Source organism: Sinocyclocheilus grahami, unplaced genomic scaffold, assembly GCF_001515645.1.
Source record: "Sinocyclocheilus grahami isolate Dianchi unplaced genomic scaffold, SAMN03320097.WGS_v1.1 scaffold494.1, whole genome shotgun sequence".
In the NCBI taxonomy this organism is placed as follows: Eukaryota; Metazoa; Chordata; class Actinopteri; order Cypriniformes; family Cyprinidae; genus Sinocyclocheilus; species Sinocyclocheilus grahami.
Genome location: NW_015505673.1, coordinates 389,879 through 404,821, shown reverse-complemented (window position 1 = coordinate 404,821; position 14,943 = coordinate 389,879). Strand labels below are relative to the sequence as shown.

The following is a 14,943-nucleotide window of genomic DNA, read 5'->3' as shown; positions in this document are numbered from 1 at the left end:
ATGCAGCATTTACTGATTTAGGAGTAATTTGGATGTAGTCCCAGAAAAGCGCTGGTGGAAGTGGCCTTGATAAAAGCGTGAGAGCAAACACAGAAGAGTAATTTCATGCTGAATTCCCTGAATTAAGCACATCAATGGGGATAGGAACAGAAGAAGTGCTGTACTACAACATTTCACTTCAAGCTCAAATTGATTTTTTTACATACTGGAATTAATTTGTTTTCACGCCTCCCAATAGACTTGAGAAATGAGAGTTTGGACTTCTTGTACAGAAGAGTTTTTTAGTTAGGTAGGATGAAATGGACTGTTTAAAAAGCAGGAAAAACTGACATTTTTTAAAGCCGTAAGAGATATCCGTGCATGTGTCTCTGAACCATAAATGCTTTGAACTCAACGGTTCTCCAACTGAAGACCCAAGTACTTTCATTGAACTGCGAAAGATAGCCGAGCTGTCACTAGGAATCTGGGAAATGCTGCTTGGCTGAAGTAGCACAGCCCTTGCTCTGTGTAGGTGATCTGAACAGGTTCGTGGCCTGAAGGTGTCAGGGGTCAGACGTCAGGATGGGGTGTAACATGTGCGTGGTGCAGAAGCCCGAGGAGCAGTACAGGGTCATGTTCCAGGTAAGAAATCAACCTAAAGCTGTTTCCTATCTGTCCATAATCCTACTTGCTGAAGAGTAGAAGCTTGCTCTGAATGGCCTGATACACATATCAACACTTATATTTCTTCTCCACTTTTCTTTGATCAGATTTTTTTCGCTTAGCGTATTGCTAATACATAAGGATCTAAATAAAGGCTATTCAATTAGCTTCATTTGAGGGCCGGATCATCGAATTGAAAATTTTAAGGGGGCCAAGGGGGTGGGGCGTGGGGGGGGAGCCTATAAAATTAGAAATTTAAGTTGAAATGCATATTCAGCAGTAAAATGAACTGATATTACCAACAGTTAAAGGTGGGGTATGTATTTTTTCAAAAACACTTTATAAAACGGAGTCGGGCCAAGTACCAAAACAAACTTGTAGCCAATCAGCAGTAAAGGGCGTGTCTACTCATTATGTGGACGAGAGAGCGCTCAGTGCACAGGACGGACATTAGCCGAGCCAAGCGATGGAAAGATAGAGATGGTGGATAAAAAACAATGTCCGCGGAACAAAAGAAGGCTTACGATAAGGCAAAAAGTAGGACCCATGTAAATATCGGATCAGCTTTCCAGCGCTGGAGAGAACTCAAGGAGCGGAAGGCCTGCTATCGGACGCCGAGGTTGCTTTGTTTCTTCTCGATATGTGAGTAATACCATGTCTACACCGGACGCGACACGTGTCACGCCGTGCCGCAACAGCTAAAGTCTGTCTACACTGGACGCGATCATTTTTTTATTTTTTTATTTGTGTCAATACGTCATGAATAGAACGCAGCAGCAGTTTTCTGTCGGGGATTTGTCGTGTCGTGCCGCGCCGCGCCGCATCCAGTGTAGACCATAGATATGTATATATATATATATATATATCTCTGGTGTAGACAGCATCACTGATTATAATGAGTTCTGTAGTATTTTGTCGCACTGCTCTCGTCCGGTGTAGACACGGTGTAACATTGGTTTTGCTTTTTTTCACAGAACTAATCGTTGCCTGGGTTGCGTACGTATATGTGGGGCGGAGCTATCAAAATAGGGGCGAGACCCTTTTGGGGTAGGGGCGTGTTTGTTTTGGTGATTTGAAATATCACCAATGGCTACCAGAAATCCCTTACCCCACCTTTAACATCTATAAAAAGTTAACATTGAATTGTTATAGGGTTAAATTAAAGTATTTTGACAGTGTGCCTGAGTTGATAACCACAGGTAAAATCATGCATGGCTTCTCACTACCATGGTTAAATGTAACTATAATTAAGGTTAAGTTTTCAGTTGTGTTTAATAAATTAAATGCACCTGCTCTGAGCTCAAAGTATACTGTACTTCGGCTTTTATGCATTTCAAACTATACTCCATTTGATAATCATCTTTGTCCAGTGTCTGCGGTATTTCTCTCCAGACGTTATAATCGATAACAATGTCTTTATACTCAATTAATCTAGAGTTGCTAATATTTCTTTATACCCGTCATACAAGTGCTTGTCAACGTGGGTGTCTGTTGTTGTTGTGGTCTCCGGTAGATTTTTGTTGTTGCGTCTCTTCCTTTTCTTTTTCGGCTGTGAAACAACAGGCCCAGGCCAGTGTTGACAAACGAATTAGTGCACAACCAATTCAAGGCGAATGTGCGACCTGTGCGTAACCAAAACTGTAGCAACTACATAGCAAAGCCCTGGCAACACACCCACTGTGAAAAAGGAAGTGCACTTAATTGTATTGAATGTGTGTATTAAATGTACACAACATTGTGTACACAACACTTATTGTGTACTTCAAATCTTAAAAGTATAAAAAAGAAAAACTGCTTGCAGATAATACAATAATAAAATAAAAGGACATGTAAGTGTATTTAAAGAGAGTTCATGGCTGTTAATTAACACATTTAAGTACACTTTTAAATAGAGCATGTTGTGATAATGTCAAATTAAAAGTTTTACATAAAAGTACATTTTAAATGTGTTAATACTATTTTGCTGTGCTTTAAAAAATACTTATTTTGATGTGTTGACTAACATACTAAAGCACAGTGTTTTATTACTTTAGTGTGTTATTTGATTGTCATATTCTAAATGTACTACTTGCTACTTCATCATATGTCTAATTACAATATATTTAAATAAATGACACAAGTTTTAGTAGAAATGGCATTAAGTATATTTTAGTTTATCATAAATGATTGTCAGTACATTCAGCAGTACACTTTAACCATTTTTCAAAGACAATACACTGTAAAAAATGACCGTGAATTTAATGGTAAAAGACTGTAAAAATGCTACAGTAAAATCCTGTTAAATGGTCAACGGTAAATTCCCCCACTATATACGGTGAAAAACTGTATTGGACATTACATGTATTGGACATAAATTTTACTGTAGTATACCATTTTTGGAAGTGAAAAAGAGCGTATAATTTACAGTGAATAACCGTAAATTGACATTCCCAGAATTCCCTGCGTTACATTTCAAATTTGATGTTTGTTTGTTGAAATAACTATGTTTCTTCTTAGTTTTTTCTTATCAGTTTTGTATATTAGGGTTGTGTGTTACACCTAATGTTGTTAAATGAATGTTTATTGCATTATTTCAGTTTCATGTGTGTTACCGTGATTGTGTTTAGTGTTTGTGTGAATGACACTGTGCACCTTCTATATATGTTATTATTTAAAAGCTGCTTGTGATGGGCTTTGGTTCATCATGTGACTTTCTCATCACCTCCTGCATTTGGTGGTTATCAGTGTATTACAAAGGTACAAAACAGATTTCAGTACTTCAATAGGTTGGTATACTAACATTATATCAGTTAATGAAATTACGGTATTTAACTGTAAATTTAAGTTAAAACTGTAAAACCTAAAACGTTGCTACCGTATTTTTCGTATTTTTTACGGTAAAAAAACTGAATGACACTGTGCACCTTCTATATATGTTATTATTTAAAAGCTGCTTGTGATGGGCTTTGGTTCATCATGTGACTTTCTCATCACCTCCTGCATTTGGTGGTTATCAGTGTATTACAAAGGTACAAAACAGATTTCAGTACTTCAATAGGTTGGTATACTAACATTATATCAGTTAATGAAATTACGGTATTTAACTGTAAATTTAAGTTAAAACTGTAAAACCTAAAACGTTGCTACCGTATTTTTTACGGTAAAAAAAACCTCTCAATCTCTCAAAGACTCGGAACCCCCCGGTTCCATCGCAAGCAACACCCATGAACGGCCTTTAGTCTGATGCATGCGGTCTCTCGTGTCTCTCTCATAAGCACGTCCCCACAGGTTTCTTCTTCTCTGCCAGTGTTTGCAGTAAACGGCTTGTTTTTCTCCTGTTTGTTTGTTTGTCTTATTTTAATGAGATTTAATGAGCTTTATTTGTCCGGCTTCCTACAAGTATCAAAACATCCATGCCAAATCAAATCATTTAATTTTCACAAAACTTCAAAGATTTCTCTGTGGCTTTGATTTACAACTGTTCTGGGCTGTTAAATATTTTACGTGGCTAATAAAAAATTCACAACAAAGACTAGCAATGAACTTTTGAATATTTTGTAGGAAATCAAAGGGGTGATCAGGAAAGCCATTCTGATTGTGATTCATGAACATTTTTATAAACGATTATGTTGCGGGGTACTTTTAAATGAAAAATGTATTGTTACATCCAGATAATTTATATACAATTTATGGGCTAGGTGGCAGCTTGCATGTATCATTTCTAGAACGTCTTTTTTATCCCAGCAAAAACAACTACAACTATGTTTAATTGTGTGTGTGTGTGTGTGTGTGTGTGTGTGTGTGTGTGTGTGTATATATATATATACACAGTGGGTACGGAAAGTATTCAGACCCCCTTAAATTTTTCCCTCTTTGTTATATTGCAGCAATTTGCTAAAATCATTTAAGTTAATTTTTTTACTAAATACTGAGCAAAGGGTCTGAATACTTAGGACCATGTGATATTTCAGTTTTTCTTTTTTAATAAATCTGCAAAAATGTCAACAATTCTGTGTTTTTCTGTCAATATGGGGTGCTGTGTGTACATTAATGAGGAAATTTTTTTAATTTAAATGATTTTAGCAAATGGCTGCAATATAACAAAGAGTGAAAAATTGAAGGGGGTCTGAATACTTTCCGTACCCACTGTATATATATATATATAGGGAAATTAATTTAATATCTGATGATGCTGTTATTGTGGATGTTCTGAGGAATATGTTCTGCAGTACTACAACTGCCAGGTATGTTTATTAGAAAATTGGCAAAAAGGTCTAAATCCATAATGGACCTGCATCTGGCAGAGAGACAAGAAAATTAGCTTTAGTTATGCCATTCGACAAAGGTCAAAATAAATTAGGAAAATTGTTGTGAACAATACAACACCATAATTTGCAGACATTCTTCCCAGAGATAAGAAGAGCAGTAGGTAATTTGCTGTGATTTTTTTTCTTCAGAGGTTTTGTAAGCAAAACACAGTATTGTTCAATTCAGACGAGATTGAAATCACAAATTATGTTTGTGAAAGACAAATTTACATGACCTTCACTGGGGAAACTAGTCCCGCATGAATAAAGCTTTTCTCTTACATGAGTTACATGAGAAAAAATAAAATCTTTGCCATGATGGATTTGCCATCATGTGTGGTAATTAAGCAATTTTAAAAAGTCCACGTAAGATCAAAATTGATCCCACTTACTTGCGTACTTGTACAAATAACTAATCTTGTGGTAAACAGTTCATAAATAATTGTTAGGTACAATGAGTGTGTTCATGTTATATTGCAAAACACATTTGCTGCTACTGAGGTGGGATACGGGTAAGGTTTGGGCCAGGTTAGGTGGTATGGTTAGGTTTAAGGATGGGTTAAGAGGTAGTGATAGGGTCAACAGTGAAATTACAGAAATAATTACAAAAATGTATTACAAAATTAATTACATGCAGGTACTTTTAAATATAAGTACAATGTAAAAACATATGTACACAACAAGTGTATTGTATCAAATGATTAGTTTAAATATTAGTACATATAGTTAAATACACGTAACAAAGTGGAAGCAAAATGTGTCTTTATCATCTTTAATCTAAATCTGAAAATGTGCTTCCTCTCTGGAAGGACGTTCCTTGTGTGACGACATCAGATGTTATAATAACTCTATATCACTCGGAAATACATCAATATGTATTTAATACTAAAGTAAAGATTCATCTGTTGTCGATTGGATGCTGGCAGAACTTTTTGCAAGCTTGCAGCCAATTGTAAGAAAGGGGTGGTGTTTAAGTGGATTAAATGATCGGAGAAGTCCTGTATACTTCATCAGAGAGAAGTTGACATTTTGATTAACAAAAGAAAAAGAAACATATATATGGATGAATTGTTCACAATAAGATAAATAACATGCATTTAGAAGATAGACTGAACTTAAAAATACCCTAAAAAGTGCAGCAAATTACACATATTCCAGGTCACTTTCTATTCAGGCTTCTGCTTAAACCACGGACCCCTAAAAAACAGAATGCAAGAGAATCTGAGGCATGAGGGTGATGACAGGATAAGAAGAATGAGAGGAATACATTACAACAAAGAGCAGTTTGGACTCCATTTCTGTTGGAACCAGATGGAGAGAAGAGCGATAGAAGGGTGAGCTGGAGGACAGAGAGATGAAGGATGGATAGATAGCTTTTTCTTTAGATGTTTGCCTTCACATGACGACAGTAATTGATTTCTACGCATCACAGAGCAGGAATGAATTGGTGGACCTTAGTGGCTCCTCAGGACCCGGCGGAACCGTCCAGGGCAGTGCCTGACTCTAACGCTCACAGTCTCTGTCGAGTTTCATCTCAGTTTCATCTCAGCAATTTCCAGATCCATCATTTGTTGGACTTTTGACTTGTCAAAGAAATGAGACATGATCAAATGTGACCCTGGAGCACAAAAGTCTTAAGTCGCTGGGGTATATTTGTAGCAATAGCCAAATACATTGTATGGGTCAAAATTATTGATTTTTCTTTTATGCCAAAAATCATTAGGATATTAAGTAAAGATCATGTTCCATGAAGATATTTAGTAAATTTCCTACCGTAAATATATCAAAACTTAATTTTTGATTAGTAATATGCATTGCTGAGAACTTTATTTGGACAACTTTAAAGATGATTTTCTCAATATTTAGATTTTTTTGCACCCTCAGATTCCAGATTTTCAAATAGTTGTATCTCGACCAAATGTTGTCCTATCCTAACAAACCATACATCAATGGAAAGCTTATTTATTCAGATGGTGTATAAATCTAAATTTTTCGAAAAATTGACCGGTTTTGTGGTCCAGGGTCACAAATGTCACACTGATAGATCTCAATGTCTCCACAACTCACAAGACTGAGCCAAAAACACTGATAGAAAAGATATAACTGTATGACAGACTCGATTTTCAGTTAATGAATTAAATATCAGTGCTTGCTACACAGCAAAAATAGCTGTGACCGTATTTAAGGCAGCTGCATCTATAAACAGATGCAAGAAAAAAATTAATTCAAGAAATATGACCATTCAGTATGCAAATATTACAATGGCATCTTTGCTATTAGTTAGATTATGAATGGTGTTAAAGTTAAGTGTGAACATGCAAATGTTAAGTAGTTTGAGTTGAATTAATTGCAGTTTGGAGAAGAGCAAGAAAAAAAGAAGAGGAATTTCAATATAGTGCTTCTTTTTAAGCACTATAAAATTATTTAACACACATAATTTTTCAGCAAAACATGCCGTCCAAGTCTCTTGCTGTGTCCACTGTCTTTGACAGCCTTTCCTGAGATCCACGTTGCTAAAAGACCCTGCTAATTATGCTTAATTAGTCGACTTTATTCTCTTTAATCCATCCAGTCACAGAAATCATCTTAAAAATCTTTAACCTCAACCAAGCTAATGTTAATTAAATCACTTTATTTATTTAATCTTTATGTACTTGGTTTGGCCAATTCACCGTATTTAAGGCAGCTGCATCTATAAACAGATGCAAGAAAAAAATTAATTCAAGAAATACGACCATTCAGTATGCAAATATTACAATGGCATCTTTGCTATTAGTTAGATTAGGAATGGTGTTAAAGTTAAGTGTGAACATGCAAATGTTAAGTAGTTTGAGTTGAATTAATTGCAGTTTGGAGAAGAGCAAGAAAAAAAGAAGAGGAATTTCAATATAGTGCTTCTTTTTAAGCACTATAAAATAATTTGACACACATATTTTTTCAGCAAAACATGCCGTCCAAGTCTCTTGCTGTGTCCACTGTCTTTGACAGCCTTTCCTGAGATCCACGTTGCTAAAAGACCCTGCTAATTATGCTTAATTAGTCGACTTTATTCTCTTTAATCTATCCAGTCACAGAAATCATGTGCTCTTTAACCTCAACCAAGCTAATGTTAATTAAATCACTTTATTTATTTAATCTTTATATACTTGGTTTGGCCAATTCTTTTTTTTATCATTTTTATTTGTATTTATTTATTTAGTTTTGCTTTTGTGGTCTGTAGTCTGTAGTATTACACAAGCTTAACATAATGAAAGGGTTATGTCTGGGGTCGGTCATTTCTCTCTTATAATTACACTACCGTACAAAAAAGACTGTGGACAGTGAGTTTTTATTTTATTTGATTAAATTAACCCTTTAATTCAGCAAGGATTCGTTAAATTGATCAAAAGTGACAGTAAAGACGTTCTACTATTTCAGAATGCTATAAATGCTGTTGCTTTTGGAATTTCCAACCATTAAAAAAAAACATAAAAAATGTATCACAGATTCCACAAAAATAAGTTTTCAGCATTGATAAAAAGAAATGAATTTGGTGGTTGATGCTGGTTTCTGAAGCTCTTTAATGTGCATGTGGCTAGGTTTACATACTAATATTACCCTGTGGTTAACTGAAGCTCATTGCACCAGTTTCCTCTGTCAGTGATGTGTATGATTTTCACAGCACAGACAGTTATTTCATCTGAGGAATATGACAACTCTTTGAGAAGGTGATAGCTAGAGTGTAAAAGATTTAAGCTCAGTCACGCTTTTCCCATTTGTTTACTCTTGCTTCAGATTTATTCAATTTTCAAAGACAAAAATTGTACTTATTTTTTTTATATTGTACAAGAGTTAAAAGAAACATGAAGATTCTGTCATCATTTGCTCACCCTCACGTTGTTCTAAGCTCATGCAACTTACTTTCTTTACTGGGACACAAACGCACCAGTTTCCTCTGTCAGTGATGTGTATGATTTTCACAGCACAGACAGTTATTTCATCTGAGGAATATGACAACTCTTTGAGAAGGTGATAGCTAGAGTGTAAAAGATTTAAGCTCAGTCACGCTTTTCCCATTTGTTTACCCTTGCTTCAGATTTATTCAGTTTTCAAAGACAAAAATTTTACTTATTTTTTTTATATTGGACAAGAGTTAAAAGAAACATGAAGATTCTGTCATCATTTGCTCACCCTCACGTTGTTCTAAGCTCATGCAACTTACTTTCTTTACTGGGACACAAATGCAAATACGATTTAAGATATAGCAGTTTTGGTCTGTTCTTATTTATTTATTTAAGTGTGCAAAGAATTATGGGTGTCAACGTTGTGAGTTATAAAATGCATTACTCTAAATACAAAATATATCTTAGTATCATCTTACAAAATCCATTTTGACTCTCCAAACGTGACCTTGCTGTTTTTCCAGTGTGTGCCACAAAGCCATTTCCACATTGCAGATATGATAACATGGAAATGAGCATCAGAGACATCAGAGAAGAGATCCACACAGTGTGCGAAAGTGTGTTTATCTGATGTGGGTTTGTGTTTTCTCAGTACACTGAGGCACATGTGTAGCTTCCTTTCCAATGGTAAAACCAACCGCAGAATAAACACCATCAATCTGCCCAGCACACTAGTGCTATCCAGCACCCCATCAATCATTCTGAGCGCCCCTTCCCCTCTCTCTCTCTCTCTCTCTCTCTGAGCTGCATTGCAATGGGATGCTGTAACTATGGCAGCCAATGAGTCATTAAGCAAGCAGAATGAGTCGTCTTACACTGGTTTATTATGTGTAGTTGCATTAGTATTAATGCACATTTGGCACAAGTAATTGCTTAAAGTGATCAAAGAATCACTGCCTCCATCTAACACACACACAGCTCCACGCCTCCGCTCGGCCACACCCTTTCTTTCTGTCTGTCTCGTCGTGCCAGACGTATCCTCACATCTCGTCTTCTCTCTTTCTAGGCCTATCAAAAGGGTTTGCTTTAAAGTTACATAAATTTTTTACCAGCAAGATTTTAGAATAGCAGGAGAAAGCCACCCGTTAGCATTCCCATTCTTCTCAGGGGCAGTTGCTGAACCGTTGCAGGACCCTCCACAAATATTCCATTTAAAATCTGCTTACGGGACACAAAACTACCTAATCTTTAAGTACCATGTGAATAATGATTTTTTTAGAGCCACAGGAAATCTATACTATAAAATTAAATTAAAAAAATGCTTTTGAGAAAAATGCTTTTCAAAACCAGATTGAGTAGTTATGGTATCTACCAACCCAGGGGCTAATTGGGCCATGCCGACCAGAAAACCTTGACCCCTTAGTGGTCTTTGCTAAATCAAGCATCAAACGTACTATTGTTTGTATTGAGGCTTGCTGCGCTTTTCTCTCAATAACAAAGAACAAACAGGACAGCGGTGAGAAAACCGTTAAGAAAGCATCTTATCATAGCGATGTGGATATGTTTGGACTAGCTCTGCAATTCGGCAGTACAGTCAAGTCATGTCACATCTGTTTACATATATTTATATAGCACAGTCACATTTATGTATATAGCACTTATACAATAGATTGCTTTAAAGCAAGCAGCTTTACAGTATTAAACATGCAAAACTGTGTCAGTGTCGCTTTCAATTAGAATTACAATTTCTGCCATATAGCAGTTTTCCAGCATGTTCATGATTTTTCTCATGGACACTTGACCTTGACAGACTGAACAGAAGAAATAAACCAGAGGAGTTGCCTTGTCAAAGAAGGCCGAGCCTGAGAGCAACACCTAACCTGTTACATAATTGCCATGGATTATGGTCGTTTGAAGGTGTTTACAGGCCTGCGGAAAACTTTTCCAGAAAGTTTACTTTGGCAAGCTGTCTCTAACTCCTGATACAAACTCCAAACATACTTTGTTTTTGCCAGATTTTGTCAGAAATGATGTCACACCTGGTTGTTCTTTAAATTAGCTTGAAGTATATAGGGACCTTTACCATAAATCAAGCGTAGCGTTAGTATTTGTTAGTAGCAGAGTATTTGCTTGCTCATGAGCTAATTACCCCCCTCCATCCCCAGCTCCTCCTTTTGTCCACATTCAGGACTTGGCTTTTGTGATATTCAGACTCCTATTATCCTGAATTAAGTTGTTATGTTAAATTGTCATTAAACGGGCAGGGAGATTTTTCCCAGATCAGAACCATACCGCCAATCCAAACTGTCAATCATCTTTGACGAGAGTGGTCCTGACAGAAATATTCAACTTTGAATGAAACCCCAAATCACATGGCTTTCTATGGTAACATGTGCCATTACTACAAATTTAAGCCTTAATCTGATGCTTAACATATGCGTAGTGCCAAATACGCTGACTTTCAAAGTATATTCCCACAGCCGCTCAACTGTCTGTGTGACAAATGCCAGTGTCTGCACTATTTCTCTCCAGAAGTTATATGCAAAATTTTTTTATTTGTACTCATTTAATCTAAAGTTGTGGGGACCTCTGAACCTCTCACACAAGCGCTTATCAATTTGAGTAGATTGTTGCTCTTATTTTGTCTCGTGAGTATTTTTCGACTGTGAAACAATGGGCAGTGTTTCCACTTTGTGGACAAATATTCAAATCTGGATGTACTCATACAGTATACAGTTACTGTTGATGAAATTTAAGTTGCACACTGCTTGCACACCCTAGCGTACATTTAAAAACCAAAGAATACCTTAGACTTTACAATTTCAGACTGGCAGATGATAAAACGACAAAATGACACTGAAAGACATATCAGAATATTGGCAACAGCAACAGTAGAGAAACATGCTAAAACGCTCAGAAATTCTTAGCACTGCATAGCAATCATCCACAACACCCTATCATCGTGGTGTGACTTCTGCAACACTCATATTTTCTTCAGAAAACGTAAAAGTCAACTTGGAGCTGTTTTATCCTTTTGCATAATTTAGGAGTAAGGAATCTCCCAGACCTCTGAACACACACACACACCCATGCGCAGATGGCACATTTGTAGCAGATCATATCACAGGAGTATGTTAATGAGGGTTCAGCACTATGTGTGTCTAATTAATCCCAGTGGAATTGATCGTCAGGGGAGAGATCAAGATCTATTCAATATGGAAATGAGTGTCAACAGTGAGTTCATCCTTCACCTCATCGGTATGTGCACATACAGGTGTATCAGACATGTGGGTATGTACAGGATAAATGAGAGGGTCAGAGGTCAAGTCAAAGGACTGCAATACAGATTATCTATGTGCAATAAATGATGAACCAGTTAAAAAAAAAATCATTCAATATGGTGTGTGAGCAAGAATGTCAATGTAAATATATTCATTCAATACAAAAAAAAATTTGAAGTAAAAATAAATAAATTAAATTAAATAAAAGTTTGTACTTATAAAAAATCATGTTGTTATTATAATAAGACGCTTAAGGCAAAAACCAATTTAGGCTTATTGGAAAAACATGCTTGTGGCAAAATTAATATTACAATATTACATTGCTTTTTAGCAGCACTTTCAAAGTGAAATGTCCAGTAAGTGCTAACAGTATGTTCAGTTTGATCCAAAACAGATGATTGTGAGTGTAGCAATATTTTACAACATCGGTTGTTGTATGTATTGCTGAAATAAAATGATAAGTGGTGCTAAAATTCTAAAACTATCATGCCTAACAACAATGTACCACCTACCCTAACCCTAATTAATATTGGTAACAACCAATCTGGAGATAAAAAGGCATTTGCTTTGTATTGATACAGCAGCAAATGCCGTGACGCAGTTTTGAAAAAGAAACGCAGAACAGAAAATAGTTTAAAAGCTAAAGAAATTTTTCTTTGCACCTCTTAATCACTCTGGAATTAGAAATTGAATTATATTAGGCCTATTATTATTATTATTATTATTATTATTATTACTGAGTTTACAGGGTGTGGTGGTTTTGCTGTTGTAAACACTACTGTTGTTGTAGTAAAAAAATATTTCTGTCTTATTAAAATAGAATTATATTCTAATCCTGTTCTGAATTTATTAATTTTTTGAATGATAATGATAATAAACAGGATTGATACGTATAAATCGGAGGATGAGAAAACCAGTATAAGCCATCAGTATAAGTTATACGTTATATCAGTGTTGTGATAAGTATTTTTAAGGCACTCTACGTTTTTTAGATAAATACTGTAATAATATAAGTTCAAAGTAATAGTTTTTAGTCAGAAAACATAAAGACAAGACCCCTCAACGCTCTTTAAACTTTTCCCAATCAAACAGCAAGAACGAAAGAGAACAGGCACCTTTGTTTATATTGCTGTGTGTAGAACACTAGCTGCATTTTTAATATTTAGTTTTAATTAAATGTAAATTCGTCTCCTGCACTTTTTTCGGGCAGGTGTGTTCACGTAGAGGTTTCTAGATTTAAATTCAAAGAGACAGTATCGATAGTCTATGCATGACCTGACGTTTTATTAGTATCCAAAATGAGGAGAAGTGAATATCTGGATGAAGTGTGTGTTTAATTCATCCTCGACGCCGGAGTGCGCTCTCATGCAGAAAGTCCAAAACAGACCCATATAGAAGTAATAACTTATGATGTACAGGAAATCCCTAATGTGGACAAAATCATCCGACTATGGCTGTAGCTGAACTGAATAAAAAGCAGAAAAAAAAACACCAAGACAATAAACACACGATTGCGAAAATATACGGTTTATGTGTGTTTTTCAAACTATCTCCAGGTAATAAATAAACTATATGAATAATGCAGTACTGATTGACATTATTTAGTAGCCTATAGAAACTATAAAATATATTTCCTGCCTTATTCTGTGATAAAAATGGGGGAAAATGGTGCTCGTAGTAGCAGATCATAAAATTGTCATTAGGAAAATATTGAACAAAAATATTATAGCCCCTTTGCTGCAGCTAACCTTACTTCCACAGGCTACACACAGCAATATAAACAGCAGCTGTGCATGCTCTCTTCACGCAGTTCTTATATAAGTATACAATATAAGTATACAAGCACACCGCTCCGCTGAGAACTGCACTTACCGGCAGCCGTGGACGTTATGAAGGCATCCTGGTAGTGCGCTACATTAAAGGTGTCTGAACGTGAGGGATCGTCCCTGATGAGATCGTCAGGTGAAAGGTCATCATCATGTGGATACTTTTATTTACGGCTAAATTATTATTCATTAATTTGACTAATAGTTAGATTGGGCAGGCCTTGACAAAAAGCCTTGACAAAAGGGCACTTTGGGCATCAAGGGGAAAAGGGGCAGGTGCTCAAGCACCCACCGCACCCCCCTCTGCACGTGCCTGTTTGCTGGAGCAACCCTGCTATTTTACCTTGCTTCTACAAGTCTTTGAGCTGTTTATCGAGTATCATAACTTGTTGTTCTGTGGCACCCGAGCACTCCACATCTAAAATGCAGTGCTGTACCAGGTGTGCTACCAAGCAAGTTTACTATGTCAGAAAAGCCATGCATATGAGTCTTTAATAATACATAATCTGCCTCTGTAATCATAATTTTTGAGAATATGAACAAAAAAGACATTGGTGTTTTACTGCCACTAGTGTTCGCTTCAGCAGAAAATGCAGTGAATGTATCTGTGCGCATTTCTGGGGTTTTGCAAAAATGTAGGTAGAGGCAGGTTTTTTCAACAAGCCTAGGTTGCCAAACCCTATTGGAATCAACTAATTTATTCAAATCTCTCTGGTCAGCAGGAGCTCTATTATCAAGATAGTAACTCATGCAAGATTCGTATTTGCTGCAAAGAAGGTTCGGGTTAGGTTTATGCAAGATTCCAAATAAACAGTCGCGTGAGAACCTCAAGTGACTTCACAGAATGAAGGTTACCATTTCATCAGGTCCCTATATTTGTGTGAAACCTATCAGTGACTGTTAAGACAGCTTCTGCCTAAGTAGAGTATTCCAAAGCTCATTTGGTTTTTCAAACAAAGTCATGTTTTAGACGTCAAAGAGAAATAAATAATGAGAAATACGGAGAGAGGAGAGATGCAGACTAAAC

General features: G+C 36.2%; 1 protein-coding gene across 1 annotated transcript in view; it reads left to right on the top strand.

Moving 5' to 3' along the window:
- Window positions 1-250: 250 nt before the first annotated feature.
- Window positions 251-14,943, top strand: part of LOC107554212 (PDZ domain-containing protein 4) — a 38,566-nt gene continuing 23,873 nt past the window's right edge. The window contains exon 1 of the mRNA XM_016236653.1: window positions 251-621. Within this exon, the coding sequence (XP_016092139.1) occupies window positions 562-621 (60 nt within the window). The 5' untranslated portion in view covers window positions 251-561. The remainder of the gene's footprint in view (window positions 622-14,943) is intronic.